The sequence below is a fragment of the Solanum verrucosum genome, unplaced genomic scaffold (genome assembly GCF_900185275.1).
Source record: "Solanum verrucosum unplaced genomic scaffold, falcon-dt-bn FXZP01000285.1, whole genome shotgun sequence".
NCBI lineage: Eukaryota > Viridiplantae > Streptophyta > Magnoliopsida > Solanales > Solanaceae > Solanum > Solanum verrucosum.
The window spans coordinates 422,712-441,714 of record NW_026019934.1 but is presented as its reverse complement, the minus strand read 5'-3'; the positions used below and the strand labels follow the sequence as shown (position 1 = coordinate 441,714).

Here is a 19,003-nt window from a genome sequence, read left to right as displayed (position 1 = left end):
AATTTTCTGCATAACTTCTATAAAAGATATATATATTTACAAAAATATCTATAAATATTTGATTGTGAACTCAGTTATTATTGTATTATTCACTTGAAATCACAGTAGGAATTCATTAACTTCACCTGGATCCACAATTGAATATGTTTTATGACTGAAGGCTTGAGTTCTTATCTTCAAGATGTTAGCTGAGATTGCACATTGGATATTCTGACAATCGTTTAATGACTATTGAAAACATTCTATAGGGGTGGGCCGCCCTGAAAATTATGGTTAGAAAATGTAATTTAATATCATATAAAAGCTATACAGCATGTAGATCATGCACTGAAAACAAATTACTTAAACATGTGGCAGAGGCACAAAAAGTAGTAGGTATACATATTATGCATACATATAAAGATTCATATATAATCTTTAAGTTATGTGCAAAGCGTAATCTGAAAATTATCTGTGCATGGACTGGACAGTCCTTAACATGAAATTGATTACACCCAAAAAAAAGTCTTAAAAAAGAGAAAAAGTAAAGTAAAACCAACATGATTATCGCCATTTCCAACCTTAATGAATGGACTATGAAGGGATCATTTAAGATGTTCGGATGTTTCAACTGGTTCTCGTTCAGCCTTCCCTGCCTCATAGTCCATCAGCTGGTAGGGTGATCAACTTAGGGGGCACCCACTTCCTCTTTAGGTCTGGACTCGATGACCTGACGGTTCTTCGGTCTTTTTCTTTTTCCACCCGATGGCCAGTATTTTCTTTTGGGCTTGACTAATCCGGATTCATGCTAGAGAATCCCACTATGGGAGGTAAAGCGTTCTTTACCTGCGGCGATTCCATTCCCAAGGCTCGAACTTGGGACCTTTAGTTAAAAGTTCCTAAGTCTTCACTTTCAGTGGCGGGAGTGTTTTGTCGCTGGGGCTTCCTTTTCCTCAACCAAGTCGGTTGTGTCAGCCTTAAGATAGGTCTGACATTTTGTTATGAGCATATTGGACAAAGATCGATTGAAAGATATATTTGAGTTATCCATAATGTATTACTTGGTCATATGGAACAAAACACTATTGCTATTATTATTAGGGATAAGGGTCTGAAAAATACCTCAACTTTGGTCGAATTTGCTGTTGCGATACTAAACTTTCATGAGGACCTATTACTTCCCTAGACTATTTAATGGTGTATTTTTTACTCCCTGAACTATTTAATAGTGTATTTTAAAGGTATATATGTGCCCACGTGGACACATTACTATTTATAATTTTACATTATTTTTTATGTCCACGTGAGCAAATATATATGTTTAAAATACGGTATTAAATAGTCTAGGAATGTAATAGGTCCTCATGAAAGTTTAGTATCGCAACAGCAAATTCGACCAAAGTTGGGGTATTGTTTAGACCCTTCTCCCTTATTATTATTATAAGAACTAAGAAATAACAATGGTACATAACTATATATGGATATATTGTAAAAAGTGAAAAAAATATATGGACATTTAACTCCACTGACACTTAAGCACAGGACACTCTTGAAGCTCTACTGGTTTTCTTTACATAGTTTTGTTTTGTGGTCCTAATAATGCACTCTCTCTGTTCAAGTCTTTATCATCTTTAGTAAATGCATTTCATGTTTCCTCTTGTTTCTATTTTGTAATGTCCCACCATTTTTCTGCATTCACTTGTGGACCTTTTAGATAGTTGAGAGTAGAGGTGGATGTAGAGTACTGTATCAGGTTCATCAGAACTAAGTACTTCCGATACAGAGCATAAATATTATGTATAAAATCCACGAAAATTAACAAATAGTATATGTGAACTCGTTGTTGACACCCAATTTCGGACCTCTACAGTATATATTAATTATCGAGTTTCTTAAATCTCCGAACGACTTGAAATAATTAGTTTGATAACATTCAAATATTTTTCGAGTTATTTTAAAGTAATTTTAGTCGCTTTTATAATTTTTAAGTAATATATATGTTTTACATAATTATGTATATAAATAGTATATTTTATGAATATTCGAAAATCATCTCAAAAAGTTTTAATTTTATTCAAATATTTTGTTTTAGTTTAGTTAACCAATAGTTTATATTTTGGAGTTAATTAGCTTATAACTAAGTTAATTATTTTATTTTGTTAAGATTAAGAAACTCATTAATTAATTCATTTTAATTCGTCTTAATTAGTTTTTAGCCAAATCACCAATTAAACTCAATTTGGCTAGATTCTTAAATTCAATTGGCTATAATTTGAATCGAATGAGTCAAATCGTCAATTTAGATTTAACCTCCCTCTTACTTCATACTTACCCATTTGTGATAAACTAATTTGGGCCCTATTTATAAATTCCCAGCCCATTTCTTTTTCCAATTCTTTTCCATTCCAGCCAGCCCAACTCTTATTCAGCAATTTCCAGCAGCCCACTTTAATTCCTAGTCCCTTGCAAATCAATTCCAGCGCCCCAATCCAATTCCTCCGACCCGACCCACCTTTTCAACTCTAAAAAAATCCAGTAACGTATTCCTCCAAGGTTAATCTCAGCAATAGTTCACGATTCACAGCAAGCTGACGACGTCCTCAACAGCAAAATCCAGGGCGACAAAAGCAGCTTCAGACGGCGTCAAATAGACGGAAAGCGAGTCTCAACGACTCTGTCCTCAGGCTGGTACGATTTTTGTACAGCCTTTCCGCGATCCCAGCCGATGCTTCATCCTTGGGGCTGTGAGATCGCTCCACGTTGCACCCAAGGACATAGGAACCGATCTGAGGCGTCAATTCACCCTTTCCCCTTCCGGAATGGGGTTGAAGATCTTAGAAAAAGGTGCTTATCCTAATTGATGAAAGATTTTTCAAGTTCAAATTTTCAAAACGGGCCCTTGGAATCCGAATTTTTTTTATCTATTTCCCTCCAAGGTCGGAACCCTAGCATCCATCTATATAACCCACTACTATTTTGTTAAGAGGGCGGATTTTTTTTTGGAAAAAAGTGGAGAGATTCTGATGAGAAAGAAATTTTAACCAAGGCATAAAAAGTAACTAATACCTACAATATATATTTGAAAGAGAAACAGAGGCGGGACTCGTTTTGGGTGTTTTTGGTTTGATATTCTTGCCCAAATTTCTTGGCTACTGTTCGTGTTTCGGACTCGTGTAGAAGAAGCCGTTGTTCCTCTGCTCGTTCTGTCCCAATTTCGCTGCACCGTTAAAGGTAATACACATTTTTGATTCAACTATCTTTGCTTTTAATATGTTGTTGGTGTGTAGGCTGTTTACATTATGATGTTTGAGCTTATTGTGACTCACTGTTTATCATAAATCAGTCCGTGGTTGGTTCGTTTGCTTCCGAATATTGATAAGAGTTGAGGTTCTCCGTTTCCCTTTGTCTACTATTTCATCTTTTGATCTCGACTGTGGTTGGAATATGTGTATAGATGTTGGTGGGCTGTTTATTGGTTGCAACTATGTTTCTCGTCTTAGTTTTCTTCTCGTTGTCATAAATCTGTACTGATATGTAAGTGTTTGATGTCGCATCCTTCGTTCTTTCACCTCAAGTTGAAGGAATGAAGCAAGACGTCAATATTTCGAGTTCTTAGTGTTTTATATTTGTTGTCTCGAATCTGTAGCTGCTTATTTCGACCATGTTAACTCCCGTTTATGCTGTCTATACGCAATATAGCTTATACGTAACGAATTAGTCAAGCTCCATGTTTGGTTTGAGCTAAAAACCTTTTCAAAATATATTGATGTCTTGTTCTTGTACGTGTTTTAAAGAATGAGTTGTGTTTTTTTTTTTTTCTCCTTTGTAATGGCCTATGGTGATCGAGTCTCATGTCGGAAAGATTATAGGCTTATAGCCTTACAAGTTGAGTTTTAATTCATTTTTGTTTGGTTGTGAATGTGTGCCTGTGTATGTAAAATTTGTATTGGGGCTTACTGCAATTTTTGTATGCCCATGCTTGTCATTCTTATTATTTTTTATTTTACTTATTTATTTTTGAAGTTCTGAAAATGCTAAAAGAAAGAACAAAAAAATAAAAAATATATATATATATATATAAAATCACATCTCTTATTCATGTCCAAATTCCACCGAGCAGTAGCATTGTTTGGCTAATTTTGTCTACTGGTTTGTTCAACTTGCTTAAGCTTATTCTATGCATGGGTTTATTATTGCCTTTCCATAGTTTCATATTGCATTTTTTTTAAAGAAAAAAAAAAGAGAAGAAGCTTAATCACTTTAACCTTAGAGTCTTTCTTTTATTTGATAATGGTTTTCCTTATCCTTATCCTCGTCTAAATAAATATGCCTAAATTCATTCCATTTAGTTATTGTTTGCCTTAAATGCTTAGCAGTCACCACCATTTGGTGTCTTACCTTATTGTGTGAAGTTGGGTTTAATTTGAGTGAAAAGTTCTTTTAAGTATTGTGTACATTTGTTTATCGTCCATGTATAACAATGGTATAATAAACTAAGCGTATGTATCTTTGCCTCATTTCAATTTTATATACCTTGGTTGCATTGTATAGATTTAAAGTATCCTCCATCACTAATTCTTATATTGTTTTTTTTTTGTTGTTTTCTATGCATGAATCTGCCTTGGGTCCTCACGGACTTCTCTATTCCCCTTTACATTCCGATTTGGGTCGTAAAGGCCCAAATTTGCTCTTCTTATTCGAGTCAGCCTCATATCGGGTCAGCGAAACTGGTGTACAGGTTGAAGAGCAGCAAGATAATGCTGGAAATTAAATTTTCAAGCTTCGAAAAAGTCGAAAACAGGCTGATATACCTGCTGTATACACCGATATACAGTCAGAAAATATCACATACAAGGCAAAAACGTGAAAATGCAGGTGGAAAATGCGGGAGTGTATAGCTAAAACAAAATTACAGGTTCGGGAGTGTATAGCTAAAACAAAATTACAGGTTCGGGAGTTCGAGAATTAGCGGTACACATGGTGTATACCTCGAATATACACTTTGTGTATATCATGATCAAGGAAGAGGGAAAAAGGGCAAAAGTCCAAATTCAATATATTCCTCTTAAGTTATTTGTTTATCTATTTGTTGATTGACTAACGTTTTATTTATTTTTATGGTTGAATTTAATTAAATTCCCGAAGATAGCCATTTCTATTTTTTTTTATCTATATATATATATATATATATATATATATATATATATATATCCGAATTAAACTATTTCATACTAGCTCTTTTTTTTCTTATTAGTCTCGTCACTTGAAATTACTTCCCTTTAGGATAAACACTCTTTAGTTTATTTCCCTTTTTTTAAAAAAATAAAAATAAAAATAAATAAATAAATAAACAATAATAATAATAATAATAATAAAATAATACTAGATTTCTTTTATATATTTATGTTCCATGCTTAGTTTCATTTTATTAATCCCGTCAACACTTGAGGTTTTCCCTTTAAAAGTTTTCTTTTAGTTATTCCCCTTGATAAAAAATAATAATAGTAATAAATAAATAAGTTCTTTTACTTAGTTAAAATTTCAAAAAAATTAGTAATAAATAAATAAGTTTTTTTTCTTTACTTAGTTAAATTCTAAAAATTATTAGTTAAAATAAAGTGAGTCATTTTACTTAGTTAAATTTTAAAAATTAGTCAAAATTATTTTGGTCAAATCTTCGGTCAACCGCGAGTTAGCAAGCATTCCGAGGGCCTAATACCTTCTCGGAATGTACATTTGAACTCGAACCCTTTTTCAATTGATTTTATCTGTTTAAGTCTTTTGAAAAATCTTGTATTTTTCTTGATTTTTTTTACTAAAAATTAAGTGGCGACTCTGTCCTTTTGGAAATCCGATTTCTCTTAAACCATAAGTTTAATCAGTTTTTCGAAAACTCAGTCATTTTCCTTTTACTTATATTTTAAATAAAACTCATAAAACTTCTAGTTCTCCAGCTTTATGTGGCAGGGGCTTCCGCTTCTTACATGCCATTTAGTCATGACGGGCGGCACAGGGGGCTACAACTTTTTCCTTTTAAGTTTGACGAGCTCAATCTTTAAGGTTCTTAGCACTAAACTCATTGTACCCTTGAAACTATGAGTTTTGGAATTTAATATTTGTTGAAACTTTGGTGGTCTTTCACATCTATATTTGGGTTCATTTGAACTTATTGAGTAAAGGCCATTAAATGATCAAGATTTTGGTGAGAAAGGCCCCTCCCCCAGAACGTTGCGATTCATATAAAAAGTGTTTAGGGGAGAGGAGGATGTAGTGGGTTCACGTGAATCCAATAGCTTTTGTTCATACGCTCATCTATAATAACACTAGACATGGGTGCCCGTGCCAGCACAGGCCCAATATCTTAATATTTTTTTTATTTTAATTTATGTGATATAGGTAAAATTTATAAAGTTGATTAAATTTTAATATGATTTTAGATATTTAAGTTGCTAATTACTTTTTGTTTGCGCGAATTTATTGTGAAGAGGTCCATAATTAAAGTATTTTTCGTCATCGGTCGTTGATTTTTTACTCAAAATAGTTACAAGATATAAACAAATATTACCGACATACAAAATAATAAAGCAATACCTAAAGAATATGAATTTAAAACTAAAAACATAGCTAAAACAGATTCAATAATTTCAAAAAAATTATACACTAATTAAATCAAAGTAGATAAAAAAAAGTAATTTTTTTAAAGAAAATTTTCGACACACGTGTCTACTTCAGCGTGAAGTCTTGAATTTAAAACTAAAAGTCATAGCTAAAATGGATTCCATAATTTCGAAAAAATCATACACTAATTAAATTAAATTAGAACAAAAGAATAATTTTTTTTAGATTTTTTTTTCGAAACACGCTGAAGCAGACACATCGACGGAGACGTGCCTGCTTCAGCGTAAACTCTCTCTTATATAATAAGAGAAAATCTACTAAATATCTATCAATATTTGACCGTACGTGAACTCATTTATTAATGTATTATTATTAACTTGAAATCTCGATAAAAATTCATGAATTTTAAATTTTGAATCCGCCTCTGAGTCTATTTGAGGCTTAAGTTTTGAATTTTCTTGTCTTAATGATGTTAGCTGAGATCACATTGGATATTCTAACAATAGTTCAAAGAATATCGACAAGTCATTCTTTAATGAAGCAGGAGTAATCAAAACTTATGGCCACTCAACAATATTATCTGTCATATAAGGTCAGATATTTATAGGGGGAGCCCTGAAAAAGATGGTTAGGAAATGAAATTTAATATCATATAAAAGCCTATACAGTCCATAGGTATACCATTATGCATTTAATAAATGAAACATAAATATATAATCTTTAACTTATGTGTAAAGCTCAAAGCTGAAAATTATAACTGTATTTAATCAGAAACAGTATCTCTACCCCACAAAAGGTCTTTGTCTGCATACATAATATTCTCTTCAGACAACACGTTGTCTTATGAGATTACACTAAATATATGTAAAAAAACAATATGGTTTTTGAATGGTTCTTGTATTCGCTTTGACTAAGAAATCCCACTTTGTGGGGGTGGGGGTGTAAAACACTTCTTACAGAGACAACTTTATTTTTAAGGCTCGAACTCGAGACTTCTAGTTGTGATTCCTCTGTCTTCGCTTACGAGGGCAAAAGTGCTTTGTCACCAGGGTTTCCTTTTCCTCAATCAAGTTAGCTGTGTCAACCTTAAGATTAATTTGACATTTTGTTATGAGCTAACAGAAAGATGGATGGAAGTTCAAATAATAACAATGGTACATAACTATTTATGGCAAAATTGTAGGATTTGAAAAAGCCAATTGACATTAAATTGCACTGACACTGACACTGACACTTGAGCATGGGACACTCTTTGAAGCTTCCTAAAATTCCACTTTTGTTTTCTACATAGTTTTGTTTTGTAGTTCTAGTAGTGCACTCTCATTTTTCAAGTGTTTATCATCTTTTGTACATGCAATTCATGTTTCCTCTTGTTGCTTATTTATTATGTCCCACTATTCTTCTACATTCACTTGTGTACCTTTTAGATAAGTTGGGAGCAGAGCTAGAGGTAGAGTATCGTTTTCGAATTGATCTGAATTCAGTACTTTCGATAATCGATACAGAGCATAAATTTATGTGTAAAAATCCATGAAAACTAACAAATAGTAGATGTGAACTCATATCTGTAAACATATAATAGATTCAATGTTAAGTTGGTTTGGTTGGTTCGAACCAGACCAAATTAAACGTATTCGTGATTTTTAGTTGATTTGGTTTGATTTTTCGATTCTAATAGCACATGATATTATGAAATAGTATTGTATCAAGTGATGAAATTAGATGACACTCCTATTAAGAATAACTATCACATCTATGATGATGATAAAAAGAAAACATGAGTACCCCTAAACTTGTTCCAACTTACAATCAAACTCTTCTATAACATCGTTGTCCCGATATTTTTTTTATTGCTATAGTGAAATACTTTTTTTACATGAATGTTTTAGTGAATGTTAATTTAGAGGATGGCAATAAAAGAATGCAGAAAGTTTAGGGAAAGATCTCTATTTTTGACAGAATGGCATGGTCTTAAATTTTGTTTCTATCTAACAATAATAATCTTAAAAATTGGTGTTTCCATATTTGTTTAAATGGAATATGGACCCTCTGTTTAATTTGAGGTATGAAAAAGGAAACAGCAAGGATGAAGTTAAATATTTTCTTGAGAGTGATATTTTGGTTGAGGATATAATATATGCTCTGCCATAAAATAAATACTTGTACAAACACAAAATATAATGACAATTCATTTAGCCACCATCTCTTCTGCCTTCTGGGTAAATGCTTTTGGATGAACTCTTCATAATATAATTTTCAATTTTTTTTTTAATTATCGTGGTGTTTGAGTCAGTTTTTTGTGCATCTCAACTAATTCTATATGATACATGTCACCTGCTACTAACAATAAGTAGCAGGTAACTCTATGCTCCAAAGTTAGGACAAATGGGAAGAATCAGAGTCCAAAGCCAAAAGGGCCATTTTTTTCCTTCAAAATGCATAAACGGCTTATCAATTATTTTTAAAAAAACCAAAAGGGACAAATCAATCCCTCAGGAGGAATGAGATCCTTGCGCGTAAATTAACCCAGTTAACTCCATCAAAAGAAAAAAATCTTAAGAAAATTGCTGCCCTAGCAACGATTTCTTCTAAAAAAAAATTAAAATTAAAATCGCTGCCCCAACAACAATTTTCCTTATAATTTTTTTTTATAAAAATAATTAATTAATACAGCGATTTCTCAATTTATTTATTTTTTTAAAAAAAACTGTTGTTGGAACAGCGATTTCCCCGAAAATAATTTCTTTTTTAAAAAACGCTGTTGGGGCATTAAAAAAAATTATATGGAAGTCGTTGTTGGGGTAGGGATTTAAATGATTTTGTTTTAAAAAATCGCTGCCATGGGCAGCAATTTTCTTAAGATTTTTTTTTTGATGGAGTTAAAGGGGTTAATTTATGCTCAAGCATCTTGCTCCTGATGGAGCGATTTGTCCCATTTGGTTTTTTAAAAAAAAATTGATATGCCTTTTATGTATTTTAAAGAAAAAAGTGGTCATTGTAGCTCGAAAAAATTATTTAGTATTTTTTGTCTCCACTGAATTTAGAAAATAATTTCTTTACCACCACTTCCTTATATATCATAATTTTATTTGGTTTTTAAATTTTATATTTAATCGAACAGTGTCACATAATTTGTGACAAAAAAATAATGAAAATCTCCCATCATACTTTTACTTTTCATGTATATAATAAAGACATTGGTCTAAAAGTATTTTGTAGAAAAATTGTGACATTTAAGGAAGTGGTGGTACAAAATTATAACCTGATGAGTCAGTCCAAGGCATTTATCCAAAAGGCAGTAGAGATGGTGACTAAAATGAATTGTCATTATATTTTGTGTTTGTACCATATGTATTTATTTTATGTCAGAGCATATATTATATCCTCAACTAAATTAAATATCACTTTCAAGAAAATGTTTAATTTCATCTTTGTTGTTTCCTTTTTCATACCTTAAATCAGATGGTTAAAAATATACCTAACTAGGGCTCCATTTTCACTGACAAATACAGAAGTCGTTTTTAAGATCATTGTCAGAGAGAAACAAAATATAAGACCCTATCAAAATAGAAATTTGTCTCATTTATTGTATTTGTATCAAATTATCTATCGTGTTTTTTCTTTTTAATGCCTCTTAAAAAAAGTTAATTTTTGATCATGGGAAGTACCACTTTATATGACAGTGTAATCCCATAAATGAGGTCAGGACAAAGGATAGAATGTATTTAGACATTACCCTTACCTTTATGAGGTAAAAGAATCATTTATACTAAACTATTAGCTCAAAAGAAAAGTCATCAAAATAAAATATCAAAGAAATATGACAACAAATATCAATACAAAGTAAATGAAGCAACATATATACCATATACATCTTGCCAAATAAGAGACCATGTGACTCACATAAAGTGCGATAACACTCAACTACTTAATGGTCTTTTACTAATTTCGACATCCAAACCTTTCTATTTGGAGTCATGTTAAGTTGAATTATTCGTAATGAGCACAATACCTTGTCTAAAAAATATAGCATGTCTTGTACTTTTTAGTAGCAAGGAATAACCATAGGTCCATAAGATACACTATAATTATAATGTGATGAAAGTACAAAGTGACCAACATGGATTGTGGTGCACGGGTGGAAGTGTTTCACCCTTAACCAGAAATTTCGGGTTCGAACCTTGGATATGGAGAAAATTCTGTTGGGAGTGCCACCCTCGAATGGGCCCTGTAGAGCGCGATCCGAATTTAGTCGGAGCTCCAATGTGGACTCCGGACGGTGAAAAAAAAAGTATTTATTACTAGGAGTAGTTAGTTTTGCCATGATATAACTTCATAATTTTAATGTAGGGTCTCTCTCTTTTTAATACTAGGAGTAGTTAGTTTTGCCATGATTTAACTTCATAATTTTAATGTAGGGTCTCTCTCTTTTTATTGTATCTCTATTTGTAGTAATGCAGGGACTTTCTCTGAAAAGATACAAGGTACAAAAATAAAGCATTACACAATCATGTTAACCATTGAATTAGTGATGGATTTCGAATTTTCATTCAGAGGTTCAAAGAAAATTTTATGTTGTTAAATCATCTAAAAGATAATTTCATATCTAATTAAAGTGAAATTAGTAATAAAAATAAGACATACAATCTGCTACAGCAATTTAAATTACACTAATAATTTAAAAACTTACACTAAGTGAAATTCAACAAGGCAACACAATTGTGTGTACCATAATATAATGATAATTAAATCCAAACATTCTTCAAATTAAGCACAAATTCTTTAGAGAAATTAAATATTATAGTAATTAGATTACATTAACTATGATCCTTAAGTAATTACAAGTGCAAATCTAAACTCACATGATCTTGAACTTCTCCCTTTGGCTTATAGACAAAATTGCTCTCACAATTAGTGCTAACATTAACCATTGGAGGAGTCCTAATCAAATCATCATTAGAAAAAACTAAATTATTATTATTATCAGCAGAAGAAGAATTATTGTGATAAACTGTTGGAGGAATCTGCCAAAATGTCATGAATGGATTTCCATTTATAGGACTAATCACATTAACATTATGGTCATTTCCATTAAACCTAGGAGTATTATTGTTAATATTTGTCCATGTTGAATGATGATGAGTTAATCTTGTAGATGCAGTTGCTTCACCAAGGCGATGACGATTCCTTATCCCGTAAATGGTCGGTTGATCTGTCAATCAAAACAAACATAAACAATAATATATGAAACTATTATTACATGCTTGGAAAAATTAATTTTGTCCCATTATTTAGGGGAAAACATTCTTCAAGGAGTATGTTTTTTGATATTTCCTTGCTAGAAAATGACTTGTTATTTGAAAAAATATTTTTCGTCCTACCAAAAACACACGTACACTACATATATATATATATATATAAAATATTTACCATGCACTATTGAAGATTGGAGATGAGGTCGTTTGGCATTTAGTCTTTCTTTCTTGTGTGCATTTTGATGGCCTCCTAAAGCTTGTGAAGTTGGAAAGCTCCTAAAACAATAGTGACATTCATATTTCCTCATGATTTCAACATTCTTGTCAATATGAATTTCTTTAACAGCACAATTTGCAAGATTCACCGTATTTGTTTCAGGTTCATCATGAAAAGGATTATTGTCGATAGATTCAGTCATGTTGGTGGCCGTGGTGGTTATATTAGTACTATCACCACCACCACCACCAAATTCTTTACCGAAAAGCCTAATAGGCTTTTCGTTAACGGGTTGGGTAATAGGAAGTTGAGAGAAGGACTTTACATTCATGAAATCAAGAGCCTCTCTTTCAATCTTCTCCATGGATATTTTTTTTTCACTAGGAAGTGAGAGGTATTTGGAAGAATAAAGAAGAAAATGCTAAAGGTGGAGTTGAAGAATGTTGTTTATATATTGGGGTTTGAATTGGGCATGATGGGACCAATGAAGGAAGTGGTCTATTCAATGAGTTTGTTATAAGTTACCATGTAAAACATAATACACTATCATATAATATAACTATACACATGTAACCATTTATTTTTTTATAAAAATGAAATAGCTAGAAATTCTACTTTTTCTGTTATAATTTGTGTGGCATACTTAGATTCGATATAAAAATTTAAATAAAAGTTAAGGATCAAAAACATATCTAAATTATCCCTGTATTTTTATGAGTTTCATATCTAAAATATTGAGAGCGTGAGTTTCCTACTTGAACTATCACTCAATAGATAGCGAAACAGATCTCAACTAATTTTCTTATGATGTGTGTACACTCTCTTTTTTGTTTACAAAATTATGCCACGTGGCACTCTGTGTGGAAAATAATTCTATGACAAATTTGAGTAAATTAATATTAGGTTAAGCTAAGATTAAAGGCTAAAACTATTACCGTATAAACTAAATTATTCCAATCTTCTTCTCCACTTTCTAAGTCGTGGTCTCGTCTTCATGGAATCGATATCTCCGACTTGAAAGGGAAAAGTTACGATTTTAAATAAATCATTTAAAAATATGTTTTAAAAATTAATGTGTCAACAAATAGAGTTGTTATATATGCTAGGTGGACTAAGATTTCATGGACAAACACCCTTAGAAACATCTGGTCTAGTCAACATCTAAGTATATTTTACTAATCATTGGATGTTAGTTCAGATAGGACACCTTCTCAATAGTTCATATATGAAACTCAATAAAATAAAATAATTTAAGTATAATTTGACCCCTGTGAAGCATTATTGGCTATAAAAGTTTTCACATTAAAATAGATAGTTTATAATAGAAATGTGTCATTTTTCTAAATGAGTTACACAAATTCAATTTAGCATAGTATATAATAATGTAAAATTTACACAAATTTCATATTGTTAAGAGTTAATTATATCATATTCCTATTCATTTTCAAATTATAAAAAATCCCTTAAAATTTAAGAATTTCGGATACATCACTAAACGTCCTGATATATCGTGTCCTGATACATTACCTTTGTTGATACAAGACACACTTGTCCCGATATATCGCGTCCCGATACAAGGCACACCTTTCCTAATATATCACGTCCCAAACATTACATAAGACTGATGTATCTTAAAATAGGAGAGTGAGTGAGGAAATTATGAATTTTTATAATTTTTTCAAATGGTAGAATATTTTAGAAAATATAATAAAATAAGTTATATATTCAAGTAATTTTCCTATAATGTATAGAGAAACAAATTTAATCCTTTTACCTAAAAAAAATAACAGTGTTAACGTACCAAAGAAATATTTTTTTGTTCACCTACTCAAAAATATTATAGGATAATTTTGTAGGATAAATACTTTTATTTTTGACACATATTAAGAATTCTTTTAATTCCATTTATTTTTTTGTACAACCTAATAAGACTTTTTTTTGTTGTTATCTAGTACCATTAGTCCATTACGACATATCCATAAAACTACTCCGCACATACGTACGGTCATCAGAAGATTTTTTTATTTTTTTTCAGTAGGGGCCAATGTAATTTTAGAGGAAGAGTCAATATAACTATACGCGTCGTCGAATTTCAAAATTTAAATTTTATAGGTTCGAGCTTAAAAATTATAACTCATTTGATTAAGCGGATTCAAATGAGTGGGAAATTTGTTTAGGTAATCTTGCTATTAGAAGCAAAGGTTTTTTTTCACTGCGTGAATCAGTGAAAAGTTTGTACTATAGAACATGATTTTTTTCATCAAATCAATTTAAAAAATACATGATGAAAAACAGATTCACATTTAAATAGTGGGAAGCTTTCTAAAAAAAATTTATATGAAACAATTACTATGTTTTTTTCTTTTCACACTGATTTAATTCAAACGTCTATGAAAATAATCACTGAATATTTATCAATAAAAAATTCAACGGAAAAATAGTGATTTTTTAGTAGTGTCTCTTTGATATTTTCAATAATAAGATTAACCTTCTGCACGAAACTTTACGATAATAATACATAAATACGAATTTTATGAGATCTTAATCAAATAGTAAATTCTTAAGACGAAAACTAAGCAAAGGGGAGTACTAACTTAAAAGTAGATTGCATTCAACTCAATGTGGAAAAATCACTCTTTTGTAGGGATTAAACTTTATATAAATTACACAACTTTATGATGAAAATGATCAATTTGAATATATTTTTAGATTTGGTTTAAACTAATCAAAGTTGATCATTTAATTGTTATATTTAATATTGGTTCTTTATTTCTGTTGGCAATTTGTGGATATAATTCAACAAGTGGTCCTATAAATGTTAAGAACAGTATTTTTAACAACTAGAAGGTGCATAATTATTAATTACCCTTAAATGGTTAACAACTACAATCCAGTCAATTGATGAGTTGGGAAATTAATATAGTAATATAAATAGAAAGAGAGAAAAAAAAAGAAGCTAATTATTTAACCAAAGACAATATAATAATTTATAATTTTGATTATAATTAACATGACATTCTTGAGTCCTTGACTAGTTCTGTTATTGGGGTAGTTTAAAGTTGATTCGTGGATTCGAAATTTAAATTTTATAATTTTAAGTATGAAATCTTATCATAACTCATCTTATTTACTAAGTTTGAAATTCATAATATTTATATATTTATTGAATTTTCTTAATACTTGTTATAAAGTTTTCTAACAAAATTATTAAGTTCGAATGAATTATAGGTCGTAAGTTATTTTTGGTTATAAGTTATTTAGATTATTTTTTTAAAAAAAGATCAACATACATCTTGAAGATTATTTCTTTTGTACTATAAAAAATTAAATAGTAGGGATTATATAAATTTTATAAATTTTAAGTTTTACTATATGTAACTTAAATATATATATGACTTTGCTAGGGCCTAGGGGTCCTCTTTCTACGATTCTCATAGACTACAAATTATAACTAGCTAGCTACGTACGTTTAATACTTATCTTAAATTAATAACGATCTCGAATTAATATATAATAAATTAGTTTACTATAATCAAATCTTTATAAATATTTAACAATTTTTGTTTTTGTATTATATATAAGGTATAGGTAAAATTGTAGGGGTGTTCACGGGTCGGTTTGGATCGGTTATTGGTCAAAACCAAAACCAAACCAACTTAATCGGTTTTAAAATTATCAAAATCAAACCAAACCAAATATAATATGCATTTATCGATTTTGTGGTTATCGGTTTCGGTTTGGTTTGGTTCGGTTATTCGGTTGTTAACCATACACAAAAATAAAAGAAACAATTCATTCAAAATGTGAAAAAAGTGACAACAATCCATTCAAAATAAAAAAATAGTTAGAATGACTTAAATTATCGAACTTTCAATCACTGAATTGACTATCAATAAAGCTTTAAAATTCACTATATTGGCCTAGAAGGAAGAGACAATAACATTTTCAGTCTCACAAAGAATTGTCAGACATCATATACATGAAATCAATAAGATAAATGTTTTCACCTTGGGCATTCTTACTTTCAATAAGTAAAGTATAAAGAAATTTTAAGGGAAAAGGGTCAAATGCCCCCTCAACCTTTAGCCATATTTCCAACTACACACTTAACCTTTTCGGGGGTCCTATTACCCCCCTGAACCTTTTTATTTTTATATTATTTCACCCTCAAAAGCTGATGTGTCCACTACGTGAACTCACCTTCGTGAGGCGCGTAACAATGTAATAAAATGTCCACGTGGAGTCCAAATAATCCTCCCAACGGTAACTTTACTCTTTATATAACCCATACATTTATTTTTTATTCTTTTCTCAATTCATTTATCTCCATCTCTTTTGTTCTTGAACAAAAGCTCTCTCCCTTCTTTGTTTTTCATCCACCATTTTCAAAGCTTGAATTCAAAGCTTGAATTTAGTTGTTGTATCTTCTCCAACTAAGATTGAATGTAGGGTTTGCAATTTTCTCGATTTCCCAATTCGACAGCTTGATTTTTTTTTCACTTTGTGTTATTAGGGTTAGGAATGTCAAATGCAAAATTGAATAAGCTATGCATGGAAGAATCAGACCCAATGCTCAAAACCATAGTACGATGCAAACATGGAAGTTTGTTGCATATGCAGACTTCTTGGTCGAAGTTGAATCCCGAAGATGATTTTGGTCTTGCCCCTACTATGGTGTATGTGAATTTTCTTCAATTGTTTGATTTTATTGGGTTTAATTGATGTGAATGTTAATAACATTAATATATATATTTATTTTTTTTCAGGAGAACAATTGTCATTTTTTTCCGATGGAGAGACAGAGAAGAAATCGATCCAAGATCCCAATTTATCCTCCCAAAATTGGTGAACAAAATCAAAGAGTTGGAAGATGAAGTTTGGAGGAGACAGATTCAAATCAATGAGCAACAAGTTCTGATTGATAATTTACAGTAGAGAAGAGGTTCAAACGAAGAAAGTTGAAATGGTGTACGTTTGATTGGAAGGTCATTTTGTGTATTTTGATTTGTGTTGTTGCCTTGTTCATCAACAACCTATTTCAAAGTAGGGTTCATTCAAGTATTGAACTAATTGAATTGCCATAACGTATGTGAGTAGTGAGTAGTGAGTAGTGAAAGGAGTTGAAACTCTCTTTTGGTTATCATATGTAATATGAGAAATTTTGTATATCAATATATGAATCTTTTCGGATAAAGTAGTTGATATAGTAGTGTCTATATTACAACAAATACGGGAGAAATTGAATAAACATAACACCATTTGTAAAATAGAAGGCCCTTAATTGACATAATCGATTGTAAAACAGGCCTCACATAAGGTCAAAGTACAATCAAAAACCAAAAACCAAAAACAAAAACATAATTTGATGTTCAATACTAATACATCATCATTCAAAATGGGAAATATTTTCATGAACTACTTCCTTTTGATTTTTTTTCTTTGTTCCTCTCTCATTTCTTGAAGTTTGCTTGTTGAGATTGCTGCTTTTCCATTCCATTTCAACTTGGGTGCAGTACTTGGTTTGTAACCAATATCACCAGTAACATCAGCAGATTTTGTCACCTTTGTTGTACCAGTAGAGAAGATCTTACAACTTGACATCCCAGGCTGTATTCAAATTATGAAATAATTAGTGAGTGAGTTGAGTTTGTAGTTAAACATAAAAAAAATAGTATAATTGAATCAATAGAAAACACTTACATTAAGAGCTTTGAATCCATTTTCATCTTGAAACACACCCATTCCAATGACTGTTTGCCTTTTGCATGAGGTTGTGCTTCCCCTACCCCTTCCTCTTCCTTTGTTACTATTAGTTAACTGGTAATCAGCAGGTGTAGAAGATCCAACATGGTAATTAGCAGGTGATGGACATGTAGGAGGTGCACTAGCTGCTGCAGGTGGTCTTCCTCTTGCACTCTTTGCAGGTGTTGCAGATGCATTAGGTGGTCTTCCTCTTGCACCTTTTGTAAGTGCTGTAGATGCACTAGGTTGCCAGTGGTCTTCCTCTTGACCTCTTTGCAGGTCCTGGAGATGCACTAGGTGCTGCAGGTGGTCTTCCTCTTGACCTCTTTGCAGGTCCTGGAGATGCACTAGGTGCTGCAGTGGTCTTCCTCTTGACCTCTTTGTAGAATGCTCACCTTCTGTTTGTGCTTTCTATAAATATAGTTAAAAATAATTGTAGTTATTACATATGAGATCTATATCACATACCAAATTAAAGGTAAAGATGTTACCTTTGGTCTGCCTAAACCTGAAGTTTTGCCATTTCCCTTGTCTATATTTGATGGTTCTTCCCTTGTTGATGACTCAACCCTTTGTGGACATCCTCTCTTGTTGTGGCCTCTAACATTACAGTTACTACATGTCATGGCAAGTCCAGTTCTAGGTAGCTTTCCAGATTTTTTACTCTCACCAGCTTCCTTCTTTCTAAGTTTACCTGGCCTGCCAGGCATGCTTTTTATTTCTGGTGGTGCAACTGTGGGGTTAGTAGATACAGGCCACATCTCCATGTTTGTGACAGGTTGAAGGACATTGGCATAAGTCCTCAAGTAAGTTGCCTTACTATAGCAGTTGTCAATGTAGTCAAGAGGTTCACATTTCTTAAAGTAAATGGCAGCCACAGCATGTGCACATGGTATGCCTTTTAACTGCCATACCCTACAACTACAAGTCCACCTACCAAGATCCACACTGTGTTGAAATGGCCCTTCTTTCACTTCAAATCCATCAACTCCATTAAATTCAATATTACAATTCATTGACCTATCAATATTCTCCTGTAGTACCTTCAAAGACATTGGAGAGAAATCACACATCCAAGTATTTGTGAACTCTCTTAACTTGGCTATTCTTGTCATCATCTTTACTCTTATCTCATCAAGCATAGTAATAATTGTCTTGTGCCTAGCTGCCAAGATCCATGAATTAAAGCACT

General features: G+C 31.6%; 1 protein-coding gene and 1 pseudogene across 1 annotated transcript; both read right to left on the bottom strand.

Annotated features, from left to right (window-relative positions):
• Positions 1-11,435: 11,435 nt before the first annotated feature.
• LOC125833508 (zinc finger protein 8-like) lies at positions 11,436-12,433 on the bottom strand. The gene is made up of 2 exons (XM_049512674.1): positions 12,028-12,433; positions 11,436-11,809 (listed from the first exon to the last, which is right to left on the bottom strand). The coding sequence occupies exons 1-2, from the start codon at positions 12,431-12,433 to the stop codon at positions 11,436-11,438; spliced, it is 780 nt and encodes a 259-aa protein (XP_049368631.1).
• A 5,051-nt stretch (positions 12,434-17,484) lies between these two features.
• On the bottom strand, positions 17,485-18,578 carry LOC125833871 (uncharacterized; annotated as a pseudogene).
• Between the last annotated feature and the right edge of the window lie 425 nt (positions 18,579-19,003).

Bases quoted from the DNA above. Each gene is read 5' to 3' on its own strand.
- LOC125833508 (XM_049512674.1), bottom strand. From the start codon at position 12,433: ATGGAGAAGATTGAAAGAGAGGCTCTTGATTTCATGAATGTAAAGTCC. The intron at 11,810-12,027 runs GTAAATATTTTA...TTTGATTGACAG, and splicing joins CCAATCTTCAATAGTGCATG to ATCAACCGACCATTTACGGG.